This window comes from Eleginops maclovinus, chromosome 8, assembly GCF_036324505.1.
Source record: "Eleginops maclovinus isolate JMC-PN-2008 ecotype Puerto Natales chromosome 8, JC_Emac_rtc_rv5, whole genome shotgun sequence".
Taxonomy (NCBI): domain Eukaryota; kingdom Metazoa; phylum Chordata; class Actinopteri; order Perciformes; family Eleginopidae; genus Eleginops; species Eleginops maclovinus.
In genome coordinates this window covers 10473056-10493420 of record NC_086356.1, presented here as the reverse complement: position 1 = coordinate 10493420, position 20365 = coordinate 10473056, and the positions used below count along the sequence as shown (strand labels likewise).

At 38.2% G+C, this 20365-nt stretch overlaps 3 protein-coding genes across 5 annotated transcripts in view; 1 reads left to right on the top strand and 2 right to left on the bottom strand.

The window, feature by feature from the left end:
- The window catches only part of dym (dymeclin), a 51802-nt gene extending 40789 nt beyond the window's left edge, over positions 1-11013 (bottom strand). Inside the window, exons 1-7 of one of the 2 annotated variants that reach the window (XM_063889784.1) lie at positions 10802-11013; positions 9835-10044; positions 6906-6958; positions 6607-6700; positions 5403-5539; positions 3749-3821; positions 1600-1725 (exon numbers count right to left, since the gene is read on the bottom strand). In XM_063889784.1, coding sequence (XP_063745854.1) covers positions 1600-1725; positions 3749-3821; positions 5403-5539; positions 6607-6700; positions 6906-6958; positions 9835-9974 — 623 coding nt within the window. In that variant the 5' untranslated portion in view covers positions 9975-10044; positions 10802-11013. The remainder of the gene's footprint in view (positions 1-1599; positions 1726-3748; positions 3822-5402; positions 5540-6606; positions 6701-6905; positions 6959-9834; positions 10045-10801) is intronic. The other variant, XM_063889785.1, reaches the window with a different exon arrangement.
- Positions 11014-13498: 2485 nt separating this feature from the next.
- Positions 13499-16453, top strand: rad1 (RAD1 homolog (S. pombe)). Of its 2 annotated transcripts, none has more exons than XM_063889673.1 (7): positions 13499-13574; positions 13944-14143; positions 14353-14461; positions 14565-14722; positions 14885-14985; positions 15332-15430; positions 15535-16453. In XM_063889673.1, the coding sequence occupies exons 2-7, from the start codon at positions 13949-13951 to the stop codon at positions 15710-15712; spliced, it is 840 nt and encodes a 279-aa protein (XP_063745743.1). In that variant the 5' UTR covers positions 13499-13574; positions 13944-13948; the 3' UTR covers positions 15713-16453. The 2 variants fall into 2 exon arrangements, with proteins under 2 accessions (XP_063745743.1, XP_063745745.1); XM_063889675.1 differs by having other exon boundaries at positions 13532-13662.
- Positions 16382-20262, bottom strand: bxdc2 (brix domain containing 2). The gene is made up of 10 exons (XM_063889672.1): positions 20040-20262; positions 19592-19703; positions 19427-19470; positions 19277-19347; positions 18578-18627; positions 18281-18354; positions 17790-17840; positions 17387-17488; positions 17146-17274; positions 16382-17030 (listed from the first exon to the last, which is right to left on the bottom strand). The coding sequence occupies exons 1-10, from the start codon at positions 20187-20189 to the stop codon at positions 16788-16790; spliced, it is 1026 nt and encodes a 341-aa protein (XP_063745742.1). The 5' UTR covers positions 20190-20262; the 3' UTR covers positions 16382-16787.
- Between the last annotated feature and the right edge of the window lie 103 nt (positions 20263-20365).

Below are 20365 nucleotides of genomic sequence, written 5' to 3'. Positions count from 1 at the left end.
ACGGGTGCAACCATTTAAATTATTCCTTTTATCAGACCTGGCGGGGGGAATAAAAATGGCAGCTCATTTGCCAACTCAGCCTCATTATCTGCTACTAATAGGAGTAGGTGTCGACCCTTTCTTAGTGCATTAAAAAGCAAGGAGCCAGAGATAGGGCTTCTTTTTGTACATGCAGGTATATGTGTGTGTGTGTGTGTGTGTGTGTGTGTGTGTGTGTGTGTGTGTGTGTGTGTGTGTGTGTGTGTGTGTGTGTGTGTGTGTGTGTGTCAGTTGTCCATATTATGTTTCAATTTGAGTATCTGTTTACCCAATATCACTGTTTTTCCAGTAACACAGCACATTGTTTCTTAAATGACGAGTCATTTAGATCTGTTTTGCCAACAACAGCGACGCCAAAGCATTTATCCTTCTCATTAGCAGTTAATCCAAAGTGCTCTCATTTGGGTGTTATGCTGCAAGAGCCCTAAAAGAAAATTACTTCCATCCCTATCGACCCATCTTAACAAAACTACTAGACTTCAAAATGGGTTTTAACGTTTCTATGCATGTATTCAAGATAATAAAGTCATGTTTTTATCCCCACACACAGTTAACCATGTGCACATTAGAACATATGATGCTGAATAATAGGAGTATATGATTCCTACAAGCTATTTTGGATACATTTTTCATTCTGCATTATCCCCTGGGTATAACAAGCCTTATTCATGACTCAATATAGAATACGGAGTTGTGTTAACAGGAGTCTCCATCTCCAAGTCAGCCAAAGACATGTTAGCTAATGTTAGCTTAACTTAGTAGCTAGCTAGCTGACAAAATTGGCAAGCGACAGTTTTATTTTACTGGACAATATTGACTGTTATAGATACTACATAGTTTATAAAAGTGTCATTTGAAAGAGTAATGTCTATAAAAAGGTTGGAACACTTATGGTTTACACTAAAGTCAGGATTGAACCTTTCTGAGATGATAGAGTGAGGTCAGCAAGACCGTAGCATGAGTTCCCGGAAAATACCAGAGTTTTGTGATATGATACGATATGTTGGCAAAGTTAAGGGTTAGGGATTAACAACATTTAAAAGTAGCTGAATATCAGACTGTATAAGCATAATGCAAGTTATACTACATCCACATTCTAATTTTCCCACGCTGAAGATTTTGCTAATCAACATTTTTAGAACGAGTCACTGGATTACATTCCTTCAGAATCACAGAAGATAAAGTCACATTGACGAGATAAGAAGATAAAGTTCTATTAGATCATTTCTGTTTTTCCCCCTTAGTATCAATGGATTGACACATGAAAACATTGTTGGGAACATGATGAGGTTGTCTGGAAGTATCAGGGTCTAGATATAAACAGCGGTCTATATCAGACAGTGTCACGTTGGATTTGATAAGATCCAAAATGATCTGGGCCTGCGTTAGGAAATGTTTCAACGGATTGTGGATGACCCAGTTACAGATATAAGTGAGAGTAATGCAGTCCCATTTTTCTTTATTTGTATTGAAAACTAACTTCATTTGATAGTTTTCCAATTCTGCTTTCATTTTTCTGAACCCCAATATGTTAGTCTCGTCACGTGTGTTTTTCCTCACCATCGTCCCTTCATGATGTGCTGGTAGATTAATCCATCTCGGAGGATATCTTTGTTGAAGAGTTGGTAGGAGAAGAATACCAGCAGCGTGGTCACCGCTTCAAACAGGATGCTGTAGGTGATGTCACTACAGCAAAAGAAAGACGCACCAACAGTTAATGCAAATATATTATTATCTCTTATATCTCAAATTAAAATGTTATAATATATGTGTAAGAACACAATGTTTAGACAGAAAAACACATACAAATGCCTGATACTTACAGTATATGAGCCTTTCAAAATATTAATACATTTAATTCAACACGTTTTGGGAAGCAGGATATTTGATATACGAATGTGATGCCATTGGAAAGTAGCCCACTGCTGATGACTATCCTTTCATTGAAGCCTGTTTCTTACTCTTAACCGTTACGTGCTTCCTGACACCTGAACACACACACACACACACACACACACACAGGGCTTACAATTAGGTAACCTGATTTTAAACATGGTGTTTCTCTTTCATATTTACCGATTTCATTTCACACTAAACTTGAAAGTGTGTACACAGGTCTTCAACAGTTATTTTATTCATCTTGAATACTTTTCTTGGTCCATAAAATGTGAAAAAAGCTTATAATAAATTTAACCAAAACCCAGGTTTACAAGTCACAGCTTGATTTATCCCAAGATTTCAAACATTACTGTATCTTGACAAATGTAAGCCATATGTGTCAAGGCTTAAAAGGTGTTGTAAAATAAATAAAAAATATAGTAACTAAAATAATATACTTCAATATATCTCAAGACATCTCAAACAGTAAAGACTTAAATCATAGTGTAAATGTAAGGCACTTAAATACTGTAATTGATTAGAAGAAATGCAAGTTAAAGTATGCATGGAATCAATAGAGGATTAACATTGATTTCTAGGTCAAAATGTATCTTTGTTATAAAATGAAGACACAAAAGATCAGGTTCAAATTCTGTTCAAGATTTGGGAAAAACATATTTCCATCCAAACCAGAAGCACGTACAGAGGAAATGGGCCAACAGCCACAAAAGTGGTGTAGGAAAGAAAAACAGGTGGAAGTCTCGAAGCTTAGACAATGAATGTTGTAGGAATCCTGAATGGATTCACAGAAGAGCTGGGGTTTGATGTCCGGAGACATAAGAAGAGACGCGGAGACAGAAAATAGATTGGTTGACAAAGAGAGGAGGATCAAAACAGACACAATACAGACAAGGGCAAAGGGAGGAAAAGTTTAAGATGAGACGAGGAAAATGCCATTGTCATTCATGTTACTGTGAACTTGTTTTGACTCGAGGTTTTTGCCTACAGATGTATGTAGTGTCTCTTTGCCTATCTGCCACAGACAGAGTGGCAGGCAGGAGATAATTCCAGCATTGATGAGTAAACACACTCACTCATTAAAGCAGAGAGTGTTAGCGTGCACACCGCCCACGGGGAGTAAAGGATGATACCATTTTTCAATCATTATGTTCCCTCCTCTCCCACTCATTGGCACGACTCCTAATCCAACTTTCATTTCAAGCCTTTTTCTCTTTTTTCAACACCGCAAACATCTTTTAGTCATATCCCTTCCTTTTCATGTTGTCCCTTTACGCGTCACTCTTCCAGCTCAGAGCTCCAGCACGTCAGTCTGGCTGACGGCTCTGGAAGTGAAACACATGGACATCCGAGCCTAACCATAATCCATAATGGACTCCAGCTTCTCTCGGTTAGTGAATGAGCAAGTGGAGCACGCAAAGTGAGTTATAGACAAACTTTCACAAAGTGTTTTCCATTAACTGCTCAATGACTAACATCCTGGACACATTAACAACCAACAAAAAGACAAAGAAGGCAAACTAAATGACGGTTTGGGCTGAGAAACAACAAATAAACTGGGTTTTTACATGAAAAACTCATGTATTTGCTGTTTCCTCATAATAAAATGTCAAACAAGTGGTTTTGAAGAATTAGCACTTTGACATTAAATAAATCCCTGTGTGGGATGAGTGAAATGTCACTTCTCAGTGTTGTTACTGAATCAGTCTTGCATGTGTGACCTTTTTAGTGTATGGAAAACACAATGGGGTTTAATTCAACCATCCACACACACACAAACACTTTCATATAGATGGTACAGTGAGATACTTACAGCAGGGGCACCTCTACGATCAGGTGAATGAGGTTGGACAACAGTTCCTCCAGGAGGTCCTCGCTGCCTGTTTCTACACAAGGGGTTGAGGGAGTTATTATATGAGACAGTAAGGTCTGTTCCCTGTTGATCACAGCCTCTTTTAGCTTCTTCCAACTCCAGTTCTACCTTCTCTCCATCCCTCCCATCATCCATATTTCATGCTTGCTGTATAGAGGAATGGCACGGAGGAGAATTAGCTCATTTGGATTACAGGATTTCCTGCTGGTTTTTGCCAAGTATAATTTAATACTTGTTCAGACATTTTTAATATCATGTGGAATGTAATTTAAAAGCCGTTTAATGATCATACTGGCCAAAATATGAAAAAACTATGGAATTCCAGGAGAGATGAAATGGCCTGGATTAATTTATTTTAGCAGTATGTAGCAATAATTCCTAATCATGGAATTAATCAAATTAACGCAATTTGGACACAGATAAGCGGCAGGAAATTAATGGATTAAACAAATTAATATGTTTAATAATTTACATTTTTGCATAAAATTCAAACTTGCCCATTATGGAAGTAATGAGCTTCTTTAGGTAGCATCAGTGACGGTGCTTGCCCGTGGCTCTGATTAAAGCTCCTCAAAAAACCATTTGCCTGAAATCAGCGCTCTCAACAATTCCCTTTTTTAAGTGAGTAACGCCTTGTGACAGCCAGCAATCGCACACATGAAGATTACTGTGCAAGGAAGATAAATATGTTTTAGACTGTTGCAGATTTCATTTACGACCTCCTAACTATCGTCTCTTTACCAATTCTGCTGTTATTAGCTTGGTGTGATTTTGTCTCAGAAAGATCATTGTATAACGATCACCCAGCACAGCAGATCTAACCCTTGAAGTGCTATGAGACAGTCTTTGTGAAAATGTCATAGTTCAACTGTGTACGCGAGTACTGGTGGTAGCAGGAATAACAAACCACCACAAATTGTTCTTTCCTTTTAATAGTCTTAATGCTTTTAACCAAAAAGTGTTACGTTATGTACATTTATCAAGGTCATCAACAGGGCACCCACTGTGTATGACTTCCTCCGACAGGCTTAGAGTTTGATGCCAAAAAAAGATGAGCAGTCAGTGGACACAGAGTCAGACTTTTATTAAAGAAGTCTCCAAGAGACAGATGATCCAGGTCAGTAGCCGGGGGGGGTTTGTACTCAATTAAAAAGCCAATTTCTTATCTCTCTCTAGGTTTATGAGGGAGGTGTTACACATTTGACCCTTGTGGCTATACTCTAATAACTCATATCTTATGAGTCCACTGAGAGGCAGACACTTTTAAGATTTTTTTTTTAAATCTCTGAACGGATAAAACTTGAAATTGAACCTTGGAGAAGGAACAACATTTGCAGATATATATATATATATATTATTTTTTTAAACGAATATGAAAAAGAAGTAAATAAAGACAGCCATAGGATTTTGATAATAACAATAACAAAGATAATATATGTATACATACGGCAGAAAAATCTGCTTTCTACAAATATTTGGAACAAAAACAAAAGCCAAAAAAAAGCCACGATATGGAAATATACAATACAACGGTGTAGAAATATGCACAACAGTAAGGTGTTTTGCAAAAATGTTTTTCTGTGATGGAGCTCACCTTCACAGGAGCCTGGTGCCCTCTCCTGGTAGGAGAACTGTAGGTGCAGCTCTTCTTCACTCATCTCCCTGATGAACACCTTGAGCAGGCAGCGAATCATGAACAGTGCATTGTGGGCTTGCCAGATAAACAGCTGACTGCGGAAGCAAAAAAAAGAAAAAAGGGTTGTCGCGTTGAAGGTCAAACACAGAACTGTGATGGAAATAAATGCTAAGAAGTGGTAGCTTTGTGACATTGATATATGTCCTAAATGTATAAAGGAAAACCTGGCTGACCCTGAAGTGTTCTTTGGTAATATGTTCATTAAAAATCAAATAGTTACACAGGACAGGAGTAGCTCGGCATACTGGAGTTATTCACTTAAATAGTCTGGGATTAAAAAAAATTGCGTTATGAAACTAGCCTTAATTGTATTTCTTCAAATAAATAAAGCATGCTTTTATCACTTGTAATTGTCATCTTACATTGACTGAGCAAAATCACAGGAACATAATTTGAATGTGGGTGATGTCTCGTGCATTTATTGTTTATCAGTTACTATATATAATTTGGATCTCCCTCTGTACTGCTTAAAATGCTGCTGATGAACAGTTTTCTCATAACCTTCTCTTTGACAACCACAGAAACTGTGAGAAAACAGGCACCTTCCCTGTAGAGTGACATGAAACTACACACTACAGTATTCACACAGAGACAAAATCAGGACAGAGTGGCTGAGAAACAAATAAAGAGGAAAACAAGAAATGATTGGAACCATGCAGTGCAAGCCGCAATGTTTCACAACCACTCTCAGTCTAATCAGTCCCACAAACTGACAATTTGCACATACCAAGTATGTTAGAGTCAGAAAATGTAGGTTTGTGTATGGGACAGAATCTGTTACGAAATGTGGGGGAAATAAATGGGAGAGGACGGGGAGTGATAACTCCAACCTCTAATGATGTTAAATGGAGAATGATTTTCCTCCCAAACAATTTCGGTGAGTGGGGCAGGGGGAATCGGTGGAAATGGAGTTTGGCAGTGAGTGCATAATGCCACATGTGTTGATGGTTATACCTCAGCAATTTTCTCAAGGGAAGCTACAACCGATTCAGTGTTTGTAAGATTCCCTGACTGCCAGTGATCAAACAATAGCTCTAACAATAACACACACATTGTCTGTCCTTTCTGAATTCATTATCTTATCTGAGGTTCTCATACTTACTCCTGGCATTCTGTTGAGATTTTCAGCTCTTTGGTTCTTCCCAGAAAAATTCTGACAAGGGCGCCAAAGTTCCCCGATCTGGGATTGTTTTCAACTTGTGGGAAAAAAGGAGGAAATATGTTATAAGAAGCATTACATAAGAAGCAGAAACATCATAATCTGATAGCTTGTCAGGCACACAACAAACAACTGTATTTTTTTTAATGATAAGTCCAGAGAAGTGGATGTTCATTGTTATCAATGCATTTACCACTAGAATGAAACCGACATGAAACATATTTCAATTATTGGAAACCTACTGAGGATCTTTGCGAGGGGGATGACAGCCTCTTCCAGTAACTTGGAGTCTCCACTGTTATAAAGGGAAACAAAGGGAAGAGGCTAGTTTAGAAAGATAGGGAAAAGATAGCTTAAACATAAGTAAGAGAAATGGATCAGAGGTTCTGATTGCTCATACCATCGGCTAGAAAACCACCGCAAAACCAAATAGACACTGATAACGTTCAAAAATGTGCGTCTGCATTGACTCAAAACACACAATGTAAGATAATGCTCATCTAAGATTGCATGGGACGTGTAGCGACATGTAAGGATGTAAAGCCCAACCTTTTATTATATTGTTCTGACCAAGTGTTTTTATTTACTGCTTTATTCGATCAGCTTGATGCATTTGGGGTTCATACGAACTAATGCAATCTACACATTTTGATTAGATTTCACCGTGGAATCTCTTTCATTTCTGGAAAACATTTCTGTCATGTCATGCTTGTTATATGTTTTAAGGCCCTACTTTTTTGCTGGTCAGAAATGTCCCTAAGGCATAATTGCGGGGGGGGGGAAAGAAACATTAATATGAGACAGAACTGACAGGAGCAGCCGGCTCTTATGAAGACATTTAGAGGGATAGACATTTGGGGAAATTGATTATACTCAAAGAAGAAAATAATCTGAATTAGGGCTGCACATAATGTCTTTTTTTATGTCATTACTGTTTCAACTTCAGATAACACGTCATGGAAGACTGCAAAAGTGCACATTTTGAAGGGTAGTTTTCTAGTGATACTGTCTTTTAACTTACCGAGAAATCCATATTCTTTGTTGGTGCCTTTCATGTTAAGCTTATATACAAGCAGAGGTTAGATGTAACTAAGCACATTTACTAAAGCACTTAAATTCAATTTTGAGGTACTTACTCTAATTGAGCATTTCCATTTGTGCTACTTCTACTCCAGCACAATTCAGAGGTAAATATTGTACTTTTACTCCACTACATTTATTTAATACCTTTCGTTACTTTACAGATATAGATTAATTATAAACAGCATGATCACTTAAATAAGAGTTTGGTTACACCTGGATTAAACTCACATTCTACCCAGCAGTAAATAAAGTAATTAAAACTAGTTCCACCTTTGCAGCTTTGATAAACACATCAATACATCAATATTTATAATCAAAACATATCATATATATGATTCTGAAATGGGTCAATCTGCAGAATAAGTACTTTAACTTTTGGTACTTTAAGTATATTTAAATGCCAATACTTTTGTACTTTTACTTGAGTAACATTTTGATTGCAGTACTTTTACTTGTAGCAAAGTATTCCTACACTCTGGTACTTCTACTTTACGTCTCAGTACTTCTCCCACCTCTGTATACAAGACATGTGTTGTATTTAAGCCATATACAGAAAGCAGGATAAATGTAGAACTGAGTACATTCTATTATCAGGTATTTATCACAAGTAATATTGTTTTCGGGATATTAACAACATTATTGCATATTTTCTCATATCCTGCAGCCCGAATCTGAATATATCAACTTCGGCTTTTGTTTACTTTCTGACATTTTAAAGCTATAACAATAAATCCAAACAATAATGTGCATATCAATAGATTATGAAAGTTGTTAGTTGCAGCACTGACTCTAACCAATTTAGTGTTCCTGTATTTTGTGTTGATCTCAGTCAATATGGCGAAGTCCATAGGGGCTTGGCCTGGGAACTGGAAGGTCACCAGTTCAAGTCCCCGAAAGACCAAGTGCCACCGTGGTGTCCCTGAGCAAGACACTGGTTACCTACACTGCTCCCCGGGCGCCGTACATAATGGCAGCCCACTGCTCCTAACACTAGGATGGGTCAAATGCAGAGACCACATTTCGTTGTCCTAGTACTTGTACTCTGTGCAATGACAATAAAGTTGAATCTTTCTTTCATCTTTCATATACGTTCACTTTGCATATGTATGTCTTGTAAAAGAAAAAGGATAAATTATGTGAAAGAAAAAGAGGAGAACATTGAATAGTTAAATCTGTAAAATCAGGCCAAAAACTATTTCAAAAGACTAACTGTAGTGTCTTTACTTCTCCACACTATTTACAAAGAAAACAAATGCTGTTTTATTCTCAGTCAAGCGGGGACAATATGCCTGATGAATCATTACTGAGGTGAGCTCTGCAAACATCCTGCCTACAGTTTAATGTTTGATCCTGGTTGTAAATGTTAGAAGACTTTCTCCTTAAGTTGGTTCTGTGCCAACAAACTGTCGATATAGCACACTGTAACTCTGGGATAGGGTTGTAGCCATATGAGATTTTCATAACTCTATAACCATTTTAGAGAGATAACATTGGTACAGTGCAGGGAAGGTTGCTAAGGACACTTTCCATGTTACCTCAAATATGTTTCCCTTCCTGGCCTGCTCTTGGTTTTTTTTCTGTTGGGAATGCAAGGATTTTGGCTGCAACCTACAATTATTCTCACTATCGATATAAACATTTTTCGGTTAATGATTTAAAAAATGTGGATAATGCTTCTGAAATTCAAATCCATTATTCTTCTGATAGGATGGCCTTGTGGTCAAAGTAACCAAAGAAAAAAGGTACTTAACACACAACTTAACAGTCAAAAATACAAAGTACTAAGTGTGAAAGTTATTGATGTTGTAAAATTAGTTTGGCTTAAAATCATCAAAAAAGGTCAAATGAATGGCTTGTCTTTGGGTTTTAAATGGCATTTTTATGTCATAAGCATGAAGAGAGTTGGCTAAAATACATTGAGAAAGATAGTAAGTTGACCTTATTATAGCTATTATTTGTCCAGCAAATGATTCACCTTATAGAACACCAAACAGAGAAAAGCTAACATGTGAAGCTGAAATCAGGAAATGTTCAGTATTTGATACATTCCTGAAAAAGACAAATCTGTGCATGTGTGTATTTTTGTACCTGCTGGTGGGACTGATGAAGGTGAAGGAGATGAGCTGGTTCCAGAAAGGATCATTCTCCGATATGGACTCTGTGCCCACCAGGGTCTTGAGGCTCGGATTGTCGGACAGGTCACTGACCTGGCTGGTGTTGGCTCCCATCTCTCTCTACTGGCTCCACTCAGCCAGACTCACCACTGTTCTTGCTTCTTCACCAGGCATATGCCAAATCCTTGGGTAGAGTATACTTCAATTATGGATGCCATCAAAGATAACAAACTATGTATGTCTAAGCCACTGCGCAGGATGATATAATACAAATATTTCATTTCGAGCCTACTCTCGACTTCAAATGACCCATTATCCATGTTTGCATCAAGTAAGCTAAATCATCCATCCTAACATACAGTATATTCATTTAAAAGAGGTCAGGTTCATTACAGGATACAACATAGGAACAAGGACGTGTGTTTTGTGTGACACACCTTTAGCACACAAGTGTAGCCAGCGAACCAACATTTGCCCAGAAAATTGATAACACTATAAGCACACAATTGTGGTAACCAAAGAGAAGGTGCACTTTACACAGCAATAGTCACACAAAAAGCCACAGATTTGAGCTGTGCTGAGCGAAACATGCCATTTTCTTATTAACGTCTTGTTGTCTATTGCTAGCTACCACAAAATTGAGAGTTTGTGTAATAATGAATGAGTTTCCAAGTGTGATATCTCAAGCCTCTCCAGTTGCATTTGGTCCTTGAGTTAAGCAACTTGTATGACGTTAGCTAGCTCATCCTGTTTCCAGTGCAAGAAATAGCCTTGGCAAGTGTGACTGTAAACACGGTGTAGTGACACTCACACTAGATAAAACCATAGCTTGATAAGTTACTGACTCACGAACATTTCATGTTCACTTTTGGCGTTTTATTACTCAGTGTCCAGAGAGTAGCTAACATTCATGGCTTGTTTTCTATCACCTGACCGCTTACCTGTCAGAAATGCTTCTCGTAGTTACCGCGGCTCTCTCTACTCCCAGGACCGTTAAAAGGCGACTGTTGTTTCCCCAAATTAAGAATTCTGTCCAATTTTGATAATAAAGTGTAATTTCAGTGTGCAAACACTTGAAACTGTAGCTAAATTGCGACAATTAAGTTTACTCTACATACTCCTCTCCACCATGTTTTCCACGTCGTCACCCCTTGCGTAATGACGACGTTGGTGTTGGTTACGTCGGTGACGTCGCAGATAGAAATAGGGCAAATAGATCCACAGGGTCTGATCTAAACTTAGATTCACAGGGTCTGATCTAAACTTAGATTTTCTATGTACATGCTGTAACCACTTCTGAGGTACACGCTGAAAACAGGCTGGTATCACATCTATATTGGCTGAATAGAATGATTACAAGATCCATGCACTTTTTAGATGAGTCAGCAAACTCATATGGGTTCAAACAATAAACATATTTTAAATATAAAAATAAAATATGTCCTTTATACATTAATTAAACTCAGTTGAAAAATATCACACTAACAGTGATAACACACACAGGATGTATTAATGTGTTATAAATAACATGCAGGTGTGTTTGTATTCATTTATATACTTACATTTTGTGTGACTATTTTTGGCAAAAATGTAAACAAATGCTTTAATATGTTTTCTTTCAAATTTGTCATTAAAGACTTATTACAGTGATACATTTTAAACAATATATTTACAGATATTATAATGACACTATTTTATATAGTTTAAAATATCACAAAATACAACAAAAATCAAACCCTTATTGACATTAAAATATGAAGTAAGGAAGCCCAAGGTTCACCTTGGCTTAGGATCAATAAATGAGCATCTTTTTTTATATGAAGGTTTTTTTATTTATTTATTCATTAAACTACAAGATCCACCTAGCAAAACTGTTCCACAGAGAGCGAATAATCAACACAGTAAATGTATAAGTCAATTCATGATTAACAAGGAAAGTATATCAATTATTACCAATCTCTTAAAGTTAATGTTGTACAAATGGGAAAAGAAATACATACAAGTCAGGACAATATGGAAGGTTATTAAAAACCAATCGCTCAAAAAAACATGATAAATTAATTTATAGTTTCTCTATATTATATAACTGCCATATTTACACTGTTTACGATGCATTCTAAACATTTAGAGCTGTTAATCCGTCTTCTTATCTGTTGCTACTGTGGATCCGTTGGCAGTGGCTTCACCGTTGCTTTCAGGCTGAAATAAATGAGAAGCAAAAAATTAAAATGCTGTTGTCCACAACCTACAATCATATAAGAGACTCTTAATCTAACAACTGTATCAGTCTTAGTTAGCCAAACTAAAATCTCACCTGCAAAACTCAATAAATATGACAAAATACATTCAGAGTGTCTGGATGAGCTGTGTTTAAGTGGTGCTTGTTAGGCAGTCTTGAAAACATGTTTTTTTGACTGATTTTGAAACAGTTATCTGAAATCCCCTGCACAAAAACAGGGCAAAATTGCTGAAAAGAATAAAATACATTTAGAGAGAATACATCTACTACTACATTCACTGTACACTGTTGAGCCCTAGAATCATTAACAAATAACTCAATTCTTTATTAAATCAATATTTTTCGAAAGTCTTACCTTGTGAGTCCCATTACTGTTGTTGGTAACTTTTTGGTCAGTAGCAGCTGTCTCTTGGACTGCTTTTTTGGTCCAGAATGTGTTAATTATGGGTGAGATGAAAGGATAGATGTAAGGCTCCAGGAACCTCTTGTAGACCCACAATAGGACAGGAATCACAATACAGGGGATGCACACCATGACTGCTGCTTTTACCGTTCTCCCACAATAAAGATCCTAAAGCAGGGATAAGACACAGACTTAAACAAATAAATATAAAAAACAACAACAACAAAAACAACAACATGAAGAAAAACAATAATAGTATTGTGCCTTTCTCTCAGTCATTTGTTATGGACCGGGGATGATTCTAGGTGGCTGCTATTCAGATTTGTTCACATGCTTTCGTTATTTAAATGGACAATGTTCATTTTAACAAAACAGAAAAATGTAATTTATTTTGTATTCAGAAACTGACTACATTTTAACATAATCTCACCCATCTCTGATTCTGCCCAACATCAAAATATGAATCTTCACTTGTCATTCACAGTGCAGTGATGTATGTTAGAGCTTCTGTACTGAGCTTTAGACAACCAGGACTGTATGATGGACATAGCTTCACGTGGAGGAATAAACAAGCATCATGTATCCTCTTAATATTTTCTCTGTATCTAGTAACAAGTTGTATTATGTATTAATCTACTAGTTCACAAAGCAGTCGGGTTTGTAAACCAGCGACCTGTCAGTAAAACTGCTGTTTAAGAGACTCATTTTAGTTTTAATAATCCATAAGCGAACACCGTCATCATTGACTGTTAGCAGCTAATGCTAGCTACCTGCCATTTGACATGGGGTATTATACCTCTTACAGACTTAACAGCATGTTTTAAGCCATACAACCTTAACTGACTATTAATTCTCACCTCTGTGGATCACAACACACCACTTTTGTCACGTATTGCCGCTGAAGACAGGATATTTCTCCTGTGTTTTGGTCTTTGCTGCGAAGTCTCTGGAAGTCTATATCCACACATGCGCAGAACGTACTTCCGGTAATGAAGAGAGAAGCGGAAGCTGCTACATAGCAGGGCGCCTTTCCAGTTCAAAACAACCACACGAGATACTGATTTACAACTGTGTAAGTCTCTTACACATTATTACAGTATAAGTTACATTTTTTATAAGGTGTATTCACCGGAAATAGTCAACAATACGTTGCACCGAAGGTAGCCTCAGTGATATATTTACGTAGTTTAGTAACTGTGATCCTATAGCCTTGCTTTAAATAAGTCAATTACAGACAGCTAAATGACAGCTTCGTGCATGAATGGCACTGTTTAACCTTTTTATTTGTTCGCCCCTGATTTTCAATGAAAATGGTATCCGGTATGCACCAAAATATACCTGAACTGGCTGGGTTTTTTATAGTTGTGTGCAGTTTTGTACCCTCCTGAACATTTTCTTTAGTCTAAACGTTCTTGTAAAGTCCTTTGTGTCTTCATTACAGCCACAATGCCTCTGTCAACCCAGTCACAAGGCGAAGATGAACAGTACGTTTTAGTGGCAAGTTTGGATCATGCTCGCAATCTGTCTAACATACTGAAAGCCATCACCTTCAAAGACCATGCCATCTTCAACGCCACACCCAATGGTCTGAAGGTCACTGTGGAGGACTCCAAATGTCTGCAGGCCAATGCCTTCATTCAGGTGGGATCGCTTTACATATTTAATAATCCTTATGATTTTTAGATCTATTTTGAGGTATCGGAATCTTGGTTTCCTAATAATTATAATGGTCATACTTTAAAGGACATCCATCAGAGTCATCAGGAACCAGAGGAACCCTAATATATATATAGTAGAGTCCTGAGAGTAACATTTAGACATAGATTGACAATTCTCGTCTTTTATTCCAGTCTAAAATCTTCCAGGAGTTCACCATAAAGGAAGATATGGTGGGGTTTCAGGTGAACCTCACAGTTCTGCTGGACTGCCTCAATATCTTTGGAGGAAGCACAACTCCAGGTGAATTTAAAGGAAACAATAAATAATCAGTTCAAACACAGTTTACTAAGAAGTTAGATTAATATCCATCTAATTGTCATTTCCTCCCTGTGTAATGTTGAAGGAGTATCCACAGCTCTTCGGATGTGCTACAAGGGGTACGGTTACCCTCTGACCCTGTTCCTGGAGGAGGGTGGGGTAGTGACAGTTTGCAAGATCAACACCCAAGAACCAGAAGAGCCCGTTGACTTTGAGTTCTGCAGTACCAACGTCACGAACAAGGTGGTCTTTCATGCATGTAATGAAAGAGATAAACTACTTTTCTGTTTCCTTGCAGTGTATGTCATATACTTTACTAGCCAATAAAGGATACATATGACAGTATCTGCATGTTTATTGAAGGCGATACACCACCTATAACTACTCTTTGACCTCTTTTTAAAGGTGATCCTGCAGTCAGAGAGTCTGAAGGAAGCCTTCTCCGAGCTCGACATGACCAGTGAGGTGCTGCAGATCACCATGTCCCCCAGCCAGCCATACTTCAGGTGTGTTTAATGCCAAATGAAATAACATTTAAAGCATCACTATTTGTTCTGCAATATAATGTTTAAACTTAAAAAAAACATTTAATTCAATCAATAATCCTACTGATGATGATAATAAAGGAGATATCCACACACTTAAATCAATGCAGTTATACCTTTAGTGCGCATATCTCTTTTATCATTGAGGACTCTTTGATACTTCTAGCACCTTAGCAAAGATTAAGCCGAGTGGGGCTATGGTCATCCTGCACTAATAATTAAATTGCTAATCTATCAAGGTAACGGAATCACACATTAACTTGCTTCCTTTTAGCTACAGTGTTCATTGGTTTGTTCTGCCCTTCAGGTTGTCTACATTTGGGAACTCTGGAAATGCCCATTACGATTATCCCAAGGACTCGGACATGATGGAGCTGTTCAAATGCACCAAGACACAAACCAACAGGTTAGTACGGAGAAATAATCTTATACGAGCTGTTGTGACATTTTCCTTTGATATGTCAACCTCTAGCACAAACACTGGGATAAGTTACGTTCTCCCTGTGACAGGTACAAGATGTCTCTGCTGAAGCCATCCACCAAAGCCCTGGCCTTGTCCTGTAAGGTCTCAGTGAGGACAGACAGCAGGGGCTTCCTCTCTCTGCAGTACCTGGTCAGGAACGACGATGGACAGATCTGCTTTGTAGAATATTATTGTTGTCCAGACGAAGATGTGGCGGAGGACTGATTAGTCTGTCGAATCTCCCTTTAAATAAGAACATTAACCTCAGTGGTGGCTGGCTCCCTACCTGAATGAAAAGGCCAAGTCTACCACAGGAGGCCGTACAGCCGCGGGGAGCACGCAGGATATACATGCTGGACGTAATAGGCATTATGGTGAATGATGGACAGAAGAGGTTCAAGTTTTTGAAGAAAGTCAATCAGTTCATCCATTGCCAACAGGCATTTGAGTGGAGCATTGCCACTGGATTTGTGGAAAGATAATGACTCCTGCATGATCTTGTTAGGTACCTGTGTGCAGTTGAACCACCATCGTACATCATTTCATGGACAGAATTGTGTTTAGTTACTGTTCGATATGCAGACAGGTGTTTTGGGTCATATCTCTTGCTACGTTACATTGCCTTTCACTAAATGAGCCTACAAAGTTGTCTTATTGTGGCCGCCATCTGTTCATACAATATTTGTTTTCTAGAGAATCTACCTTTTTTTTTTTTTTACTAATGCAGGGAGGTAGAGATGATGGCTAAAGAAGGAGAAGTTTCATTTACATGCAAGTCAATGCAGGCCTTCAATTTCTCTGCATCTCTACACATAGATTGCCATGTTGAATGTGTATACTGATGCCTTTGAACACCTTTTGTATTGAGAATATATCAGACGACAGACAGTAGAATTAAATTGATACATTTTTATGACATAAAACAACTTTATTCACTAAAAATCAATAAACGTTCTTTTACGTTGATGGAATATGTACTTTTATCAAAAAAGGCAGGGAAAAAATACTGTTAAAGCTGCACCTTAATGGCCAGCTACAGTTTGCACAATATTTCTGAGTGAGAGTACAATGCGTTTGAAAACACACACTATGCCAACAGATCTTGAACACAACCGGTATCCTCCAATTCTGTCAATGATAACTAAATGCCATGTACATAAAGTCTTCTTGTACGCTAATGAAAAAAATAATCAGATTTGACTTTAAACCTGACTGCACGGTTGCATTACCACATTTACTCGAGACCACAGTGAATCATGGCAGGCGTAAGCCATCATCCAGCGTATCAGAGTCCATCCAGTTACCTGCGTGCCATCCTTTGCCTTTTGAAAGCTTTGTGTTTGTTTTTCTTCACTACTTTGGGCTCAGGCGCTTCTGTTTGAATGAGATCAGGCTTGTCATCAGCTGGTGTCAGGAACACATCAGCTGTAACATCTTCAGTCACATCCCCCTTTGTTTCGCCTTTCTTCATCTTCTGCAACTCCTTCACCATCTGCTTCTCTCGCACTCTGGCTGCTGCGGCTAGTCGGATCTGTCTCCGGTGCTGAAGGTGAACAAAATAAATAAATAAATAAATAAGGAAATTAAGGATTTGAAGCAGAAATGTAACATACACATCTCAAACTTCCAATCTAAACTAGCTTGCACTGGATCCTCACCATGTTAGGAGATGTGAAGTCGGGGTTCTCAAAGAGCGTAGGTCCTCCAAAACTCCCCTGAAAGATCTTGATGAGGTTGAGAACAAAGCGAGGGCCGATCTCCACAAGAGCAGCGTCTTCCTCGATGATCTGAAAGTGGCACAGAAAAATAATTGCAAAAATAAACACTGAACCCACAACAAAGAAAAACACACAACTAAAAGAGATGATTAAAGCCTTGTGAGGAAAAGTGAAACATTACCTGGTAGTTTCTGAACCATATCCTGTTGTCTGCAATGGAGAATGTGTAGACGTGGTCCACAAAAGGCTGGCTCTTAGGGTGGTACCGCGGGGTGGAAAAGGTCTAACAAATGTAAATGATATTTTAATGTAAAAACTTCAGTGTTCTAACAAATGCAAGTTGCTTATTGTTGGATTAACTACCCCATCTATACAATCAATGACTCCAGAAAAGTCATATTGGATAAAGTAAACTTTACTACAACACTGTCGTATCGTATTGTTGTAAATAACAGTAAACAACACTGGTAAGCTCTCTCTCAGAGTTGCACAATGGCATCCTCTGGCTACAGTTGAACAAAAAGGTCTTTGCTGGATTATCCCCAAAAGTGTATTCATGACTCATGATTGCATCTTACACATACCTGGGTGAAGAGCTCCTTTAGTAAAGCAAAGTGAGGCTCCGAGTCAAATTTCTGTAGAGAAAACAAACGGCATCCATCAGCTGTCAGCATGCGTTAACGAATACTTCAGGCAGTTTGCACCATGAACTGCGAAACTTAAGATCCTTCATTACTCAGATCGCTGATGTGCAATCATGTACCAAGAGTGCGGAGGTCTAGATTTTTCTAAATTCATCAATTCATCAGGAAACAGGGACAAAGGACTGGGTTTATAATACAAATCATCTTTCTTTGTGAACAGATCACAAATCAGGAATTAGTTGCACACAACAGCACACCACTGAAACGATATTAAATAATGATGAATTAAAGATAAATTAACATTTTTAATGACATAGCAGACAGCAAAAACTGTCAGAAAATATTTGTCTGTTATAAAAAGATAAGAATTGTTTTTGATCCGGATATTTAAATATCTGAAGACATGTCTCCCTCTGCCAAGTGCTACTTACAGGATCGAACGACAGCAGCGGCCTGGATCCTTTGAGGCAGTTTCCTGTCATCTTGAGTTCAGCCAGTGTGTGAACTGTGGAGGAAACAATCATATGAATTAAGCAGTTGTTCGATATGGGTTTTTCCAAAGGCTGATGTTTAATATTTACAGAGCAATTTTTTGCTATAAGAACAATGTTTAACAAGTTACACATCGTCTGCATCGCCTCTCTTTGATCCGTAGATCTGCACTCTGTCTGCAATGCATTTGTTGCAAACTGAAACAAATATACATAAACTACATAAAGGTTACTCACTGTTTTGAACCAGAAACTTTGCAGAAGGTCCATGAGGGGTGTTTGAAATCCTGTAGGGTAAAAACAGAAATGAAAAAATGTTCTCCTGTTACTTCGTGTTTTTAAAGAATATAACAGATCAAATCAGTGTTTCCCACACATAGACTAATTCGTGGCGGTGCGCCACAGATTCATCACCGGCCGCCACACATTGCGTTTCGTTAGTATTAATTTTTTTAACGCTATTTAAAAAATACGCATCGTATTCGTTAAGCTGCATTTCCTTTCCCTGCTCTCCCTCCGTCTCTCTGTCAGTCACGCGTCTCTCTCACATAGCCTGCACACACACAGCCCCTCCCCTCCGTGCACACCACATGTCTCCATCAACGATATCATCCCTGGAAGCGTGAAAGCTGTGCCTTAGTGCAGAGAAGACGGCTGGCGAAATTCAACAAAAGGTTGGTATCACGTGCAACTTAATAAAATCACACATTAAAAAGTCCTATATAAATATTTTATATTTTGAATACAATGTTGTCCCGTCCCGACCCGACCCATAGCAAACAAGCGATTACGCCTTCTTTATAAAGTTAGGCTAACTATAGTCGCAAGTTTGCGGTACATTTTTATTTTATTTTTACCGCCCCCCCCCCCTCCCCGCCAGGTGGCCTACCGCCACACATTGCCTTCAGATCTGTGGGAAACACTGCAAATACTCACCACATGTAGAGGTCCTGCTTCTTCTTGGCCTCAAAGAAGAGGCATTTGTTGCAGTTTTTGATCTCGCACACCTGGGAAAACGCAGATGTTCAATTATGCTGTAATGCATGTGATAAAACACTGTGTTCAAGGTTTAAACAACACACTCACCTCATTAACAACAAACAACTTGTCCTTTCTGTCCATCTTTGTATCTGACAAACAAAAAGACATTGTTGATAAGGTAGCGTAATTGACAACACGATATCTCAACATCGAAAGTGGAGACAGCACTTGTTGGGTGAAATTAGTCTGTTTATGACACAAGGAACTAACCTGCTTTTGAATGAGGCATCATGGTCCTCAGGTCTTGCATCAAGTGTCTTGTTCTGAAGTTGATTCCTCTTGAGGAGAAAATGAGAACCCTTTCCTTGTTTTTCCATTTGCCCTGTTCAAAAGAAGTTATTTTAAAATGTAAAACAACTAAAAAGCTGCTAATTATTGTGGAGTTTGAGACATTTCCCCTTTGATCCAGATGGAATCTTAATCTTAAATAATTAAGGAAATCCAATGTTTGCTTGGCCCTGTTAGGTGACTGTTGATCTCTCTCTCTTGATAACTACATTGACCATATTAAACTACACCAATCAATGTATATGATCAAACTACAGGGTTTAAGTGGTTTAGTGTAATAATAACATTAAATAACTTACATAAAACAAACCCCCGTGTAAAAACTTAGCTAAGCTACCATCTTCTATGGCAAATAACCACAATCACTTACCTGTGAAACCGGTGCTGGAACTGTAATTTCGTTTGTCTTCTCCTGATCATTTTCTACCGGTGCTTCACCTGCATCTGCGACAAATTTGACTTTCTTTGCTTTTTTATTTCCAGGAGTCTGTCCTCCACGTTTTCTCTTGAACGCCGACATTTTTCTTTATGTTTTGCAGATCTCGCGCAGCATCATACTCCAATAACACACGTGTGGATAGAGCAGAGGAAGCGCTCTCTGGTGGAGAGGAGGAGGTAATGCATGTCCTGCACGTCATAAAAAATAAAATGTTATCTTGTTAATATAGTCGAAGTGGTCTACATGATTTATTTGCA